General features: G+C 53.0%; 1 protein-coding gene across 1 annotated transcript; it reads right to left on the reverse strand.

The window, feature by feature from the left end:
• Positions 1–677: 677 nt before the first annotated feature.
• LOC110288539 (H-2 class I histocompatibility antigen, Q10 alpha chain-like) lies at positions 678–5380 on the reverse strand. The gene is given in 9 exon segments (XM_085833354.1): positions 678–972; positions 1056–1094; positions 1438–1465; positions 1644–1703; positions 1706–1738; positions 1866–2141; positions 4323–4598; positions 4783–5052; positions 5249–5380. Coding segments are annotated over 9 exon segments (1227 nt in total). The 5' UTR covers positions 5322–5380; the 3' UTR covers positions 678–800.
• Positions 5381–5714: the final 334 nt, after the last annotated feature.

The raw sequence follows: 5714 nt of genomic DNA on the forward strand, positions 1-5714 counted from the left end.
GATCTGAGATGAGAGCCTGTGGATCCCTCCTCTGTGTGGATCCTGCAACCCAGCATTAGTTGGGGAAAGATGGGAAAGATGGGGAGAACTCCACAGAGGTGCTTGGAAGGAGGCAGAAGCTCAGGAGAGTTTAGTTCACCTGTGCAGACCACAGTGTCCTGAGAGCAGGGCCCTTGTTGTGTCTGGTGGGGACAAGAATGGGAAAATACCTCCTAGTGCTGTCACACATGGACATCCTGAGGAGAACCAGACAGGAAGCATTTTGCAGGAAAAGAATAGACTCAGTCCTCCATACAAACTAAAGATGCAAGAAATAAATACAGAAGACAAAGTAAAGAGCCACAGTCAAGACAGCAGCCTGGGCTGCTCATAATCCTGTGGACAGGACAAGGCTCTGGCCATCCTGTGTCTCTGTGATCACAGACTCTCAGCATGTGCTTCACAGTGATGGAGAGAGCAGAGCCCGGAGTTGACAGAGCTGAGGGTGACCCTATCTTAGACAACAAGGAGCTCATCTGGGCACAGCCCTGTTCACCCTCAGCTCCCATAGCCTTATCCTGTCCCAACACACACACACACACGCACAGCATAGTGACACAGACTCTGGAAGGTTCTCCATCTGCCATTTATTTCCTCCACACACGCACACACACAGCATAGTGACACAGACTCTGGAAGGTTCTCCATCTGCCATTTATTTCCTCCACAAACTCTAAGTATTCTTAATCCTTTAGTTTACCTGTCAATCAACCCTCAGATCAAGGATACGAACAATAAAGTTCACATCCAGATTCTTATTCTCAGTGTAGAAGTGAGGAGCTGTAGCTCATGGCAGCATGGAGCTCACAGGATGCAGATGTCTCCCCATGTTTGGCTGGAGCTGGAAGGTTGACTGTAGAAGGGAACAAGCAGTGCAGGGACAGGGTCCTGGTGTGCAGGGCAGGCTGGGCTCCACAGTTCTTCACATTGAGCCTACAGGAACACAGAGAACATCAGACAATGTTGTCTAAAGAGAACTGAGGTTTCTGGATGTCACAGGAGAGACCCGAACACACCGGTTGTCACTCAGTCCACTCCAGGCAGCTGTCTTCATCCTAGAGAATGAGAGTCATGACCCATCACTGTGAAGTCAAAATTCCAACAACCCACCACTCACTCACAGGGGATTCTGGGAGTCTCTGAAACCCAATCATGTCCACATTGCTCTTCCCCAATCAGGCCCCAGAGCGTCATCTTTAAAATCTGGAAGAGGCATATCAGAGCTCTGGGAGCTGTCCCTGCCTAGGTTAAGAAATATACAGAGATATATTCATAGCAAGCTAAAACCCAAGCCCTCAGAAGATTTCTCCGGAGGAGCTATTATGGATTCCCAGAGCTCTCCAACATCTCCAGCTTCACTCCAATGTCCCCCAGGACAATCCTGTCCCCAACACTAACCTTGGAGCATAGTCCCCTCCTTTTTTATCTGTGAGAAGAAAAGCTGTGAGAGTTCAAGGAAGATCTTGACACTAGGAAGTTCCCAGAACTGACAGAGGACCCAGGTGGAGACAGTAGCAATGTGGGTGTGGCTGTGTTCCCCATTGATGAGCAGAGCACACTGCTAAAGGAGGCTGAGAGAAAACTCAGACCCTGCCCTTTCCTACCTGTGTTTCTCCTTCTCTTCATCACAAAAGCTACCAGAGCTTCAATGACGGCCACAGCAGATCAGCAATGATGGAGCCAGTGGATGGAGGAGGCTCTGGGAAGGACAGGTACAGGAAATGAAGGTGAGGGTTATGACCCCAGCTCTCAGTCCTGAGCAGCTCAGGGTCTGCAGAAGGCTCCAGCTTTCCCTGACCCCAGTTCTGCACCCACACCCTCCTTACCCCATCTCAGGGAGAGGGGCTCAGGCAGCCCCTCATGTTCCACATGGCATGTGTAATTCTGCTCCTTCCCAAGAGGCACCACCACAGATGCCCACTTCTGGAAGGTTCCATCCCCTGCAGGCCTGGTCTCCACAAGCTCCATGTCCTGGGTCAGTTCCTCCCCATTCAACTGCCAGGTCAGGGTGATGTCAGCAGGGTAGAAGCCCAGGGCCCAGCACCTCAGGGTGACATCACCTTCAGATCCCGGGTGATGGGTCACATGTGTCTTTGGGGGATCTGTGTGGAAGATTCAAGAAATTGCACAATTAAGAAGACAAACTGGGGCTGGTGAGATGGCTCAGTGGGTAAGAGCACCGACTGCTCTTCCGAAGGTCCAGAGTTCAAGTCCCAGCAACCACATGGTGGCTCACAACCATCCGTAATGAGATCTGGCGCCCCTCTTCTGGAGTGTCTGAAGACAGCTACAGTGTACTTACATATAATAAATAAATAAATCTTTAAAAAAAAAAAAAAAGAAGACAAACTGAGGACTGGGAAGATGGCTCAAAGGGTAAGAGCACTGACTGCTCTTTTGAAGGTCCTGAGTTCAAACCCCAGCAACCACATGGTGGCTCACAACCATCTGTAATGAGATCTGACGCCCTCTTCTGGTGCATATGAAGTCAGCTACAGTGTACTTATGTATAATAATAAATAAATCTTTGGGCCAGAACAAGCAGGGACTGAGCGAGCAGAGTTGACCCATAGGAGTTGACTGGAGTGAGCGGGGCCGACCAGAGCAAACAGAGGTCCTAAAGAAAAAATTCAATTCCCAACAATCACATGAAGGCTCACAACCATCAGTACAGCTACAGTGTACTTCCATACATAAAATAAATAAATAAATAGATAGATAGATAAATAAATAAATAAAAAGACAAACTGAAGACTGCCAAGACAAAGTTAAATCAGTAATTACACTGAACTATGTGTCTGAACACTTCAACTGTCATGGCACTAGTGACCTGCAGGCAGAGCTGGTCTCTTCAACACAGAACTGCACGTTTTCCTGGGGAACTCAGAAGCTAAGAGGGAATCCACATGAGCCAGTGGGTCACCATGGCTATCCTTATGTGATGTTCAATAGCATAAGAGAAGTAGTCACAGAATGGAAGAGGGAATGGAAAATAAGCAATTTAATATGTGTTTGAGTTCATATCTAAATTAGAAATCAAGGCCATATGCTACTGGAAGGTGACACCACTGAGACTCAACCACTGTGTTTATCTTGCCGACCAATATTAACTGTCAGTCCAAGTGAGCAGCCATCACAGAGTGTGTAGCTGAAAGGTGGTGAACCTCTGACACTCAGCCAGAGAAAATGACTCCCAGCCCCTGACTCTGGGGGACAAGGTACAGGTGTGTCACACAGGATCCCTGGAGTGAGCTGTGGACCCCAGTGCAGCACTCACTGGCACACAGTGGGCTCACAGGGTGTGTGATCTTCCCTCTCACTCAGCCCTGGATTGCAGAAGACCCTGTCTCTCAGAGTCCAAGTCCTGATTCACTAGGAGGAGCACTGTAACTTGTGGGGGCACAGGGATAGCAGGAGTGATCTGGATGGTTAATTCTGCCAGAAAACATCTTAACCTCACAGGAACCTTTCTTCTGCCCAGTGGAGGTGGCCCACGCCTTTAATCCCAGCACTTGGGAGGCAGAGGCAGGCTGATTTCTGAGTCCCAGGCCAGTCTGGTCTACAAAGTGAGTTCCAGGACAGCCAGGGCTACTGATACAAATGATATAGTCGGGGGTGGGCGTGTGATGGGGAGAGAGAACAATATCATTCTAGTGCCGAAGAAAAACTGATTATAAGCAACATAATACCCTCAAAAAGAAAAAAAAAAGTAAAGATAAAAAGAAAACGAGAGGGGAAAAACACAAGAAAAGTATTTGTTTAGGGCAACACATAGTGGCTCATGTGACCATTCACCATTGCAGGAATACATAGAATTGTGTGTCAAAAGGGTGCAAACCCCACAGGTAGGGAGGGATCTGTGAGAATGTATTCTTTGGAAAGTTCTAGAAACTGGGGGAACCAGCCTAGTGTAGGATAGTCCATGTCTCCCATCAGGGAAAGAAGACTTCAGGTCATGAGGTGTAAGGGCTGACACACTCAGCAGGACAGCAGTGGGTGTGGGAGAGGCCATGGCTGACAGAGGCTGCAGGGGAACTGAAGGGAGCAGCTGTTGTTACCTCAGGGAAATTCTCTCCTTCCCTCCTGAGACAGCCTGGGCACTGTCCAGGGAGAAGGCTGAGCCCTGGGAGAGTCAGTGCAGTCACTGTGATGAGGGATCAGGAGACCCAGGGACACTCTCTCCCCTCTGAGACAGGGGCATCACCCCAGCTGAGGGTTTCTTCTTCCCCAGGACTGAGCCCCAGCCCGAGGGCAGAGGGAGGAGCTGCCCGCGGCCCCTGCACCTGTGCGCAGCAGCGTCGCATTCCCGCGCTCCAGGTATCTGCGGAGCCACTCCACGCATGTGCCCTCCAGGTAGGCCCTGTAATACTCTGCATCACCAGCCTGCTCCCACTTGCGTCGGGTGATCATCGCCGCCATGTCCGCCGCTGTCCACGTTTTCAGGTCTTCGTTCAGGGCAATGTAATCGCGGCCGTCGTATGCGTACTGCAGGTACCCGCGGAGGAGGCGCCCGTCGGACCCCACGTCACAGCCATACATCCACTGGAGTGTGTGAGAGCCTGCGGGACCCTGCAGTCAGCCCCTCCCTCGCCCCCTCTCCCCCCTCCGCGGACGCCTCCAAACTGAAAGGGAATCCGGTCCTGGGTCAGTTCTGCTCCCGAACCTCGGACTTTGGACCCTGGACGTCACCGGCCTCTGTTTCGGGACGTGGAGGGGCCGTGACCTCCGACCGGGGTCACTCACCGCTCACGCTCTGGTTGTAGTAGCTGAGCAGGGTTCTCAGGTTCACTCGGAAACTCTGCTCACTGCGCTTGGCTTTCTGTGTCTCCCGCTCCCAATACTCCGGCTCCTCCTGCTCCATCCACAGCGCCCGCGGCTCCATCCTCTGAATCTCCGCGTCGCTATCGAAGCGCACGAACTGCGTGTCGTCCACGTAACCGACGATAATGAACCGGGGCTTCCCAAGGCCCGGCCGGGAAACGGCGGTCTCGAAATACCGCATCGAGTGTGGGCCTGGGGGCGGTGCACGGTGAGACCCGGACCTCCTCTCGGGACCCCGAGCTGGGGCGCGGGCTGGGAAGGGAGCTGGGCGCGGAGCTCGGGTGAAGAAGGGGCGGAGGGTCCGGTGGGCGACGCGGGGACGCGGCTTCCCCGGTGCCGCCCCCGCCCCTCTCCGCAGAAGCTGTTTCCCTCCCGACCCCGCACTCACCTGCGCGGGTCTGGGTCGGGGCCAGGGCAGCCGCCAGCAGCAGGAGCAGCGTGCGCGGCGCCATCGCCCCCATCTGGGATCCTGGGTGTCTGAGTCCCTCGGGCTGCGTGGACTTTATAACCAGTGGCGCGGCGACGCTGGTTGGTTCCCCAGGAACGCGCCACCCATGGGGGTGAGACCTGATAGCCTCAATAAGTGTCCGAGCAGAAGGACCTGACCCAGGTTAGGAGCAGAAGTGAAACTGGGGAGATGGGGAGTCCCCAGCCCTGGGCTTCCCCACCCCTGACCTCACTGCCTGGAGACTAAGACTTTGCCTGAATCCTGTGCTGTGGACAGAGAGCTGTTTGTCGTGGTGTCTCCGAGTTCTAACCCAGAAGCTGTCAGGACACCGCGAGCCAGAATCTCTGTGTCTTCTCCTCCACCCTTCCTCTTCCTTATTCTCTTCAGAAGTCAGACCCTAGAATCT

Source organism: Mus caroli, unplaced genomic scaffold (genome assembly GCF_978045245.1).
Source record: "Mus caroli unplaced genomic scaffold, Mus_caroli_1 scaffold_18, whole genome shotgun sequence".
Taxonomy (NCBI): domain Eukaryota; kingdom Metazoa; phylum Chordata; class Mammalia; order Rodentia; family Muridae; genus Mus; species Mus caroli.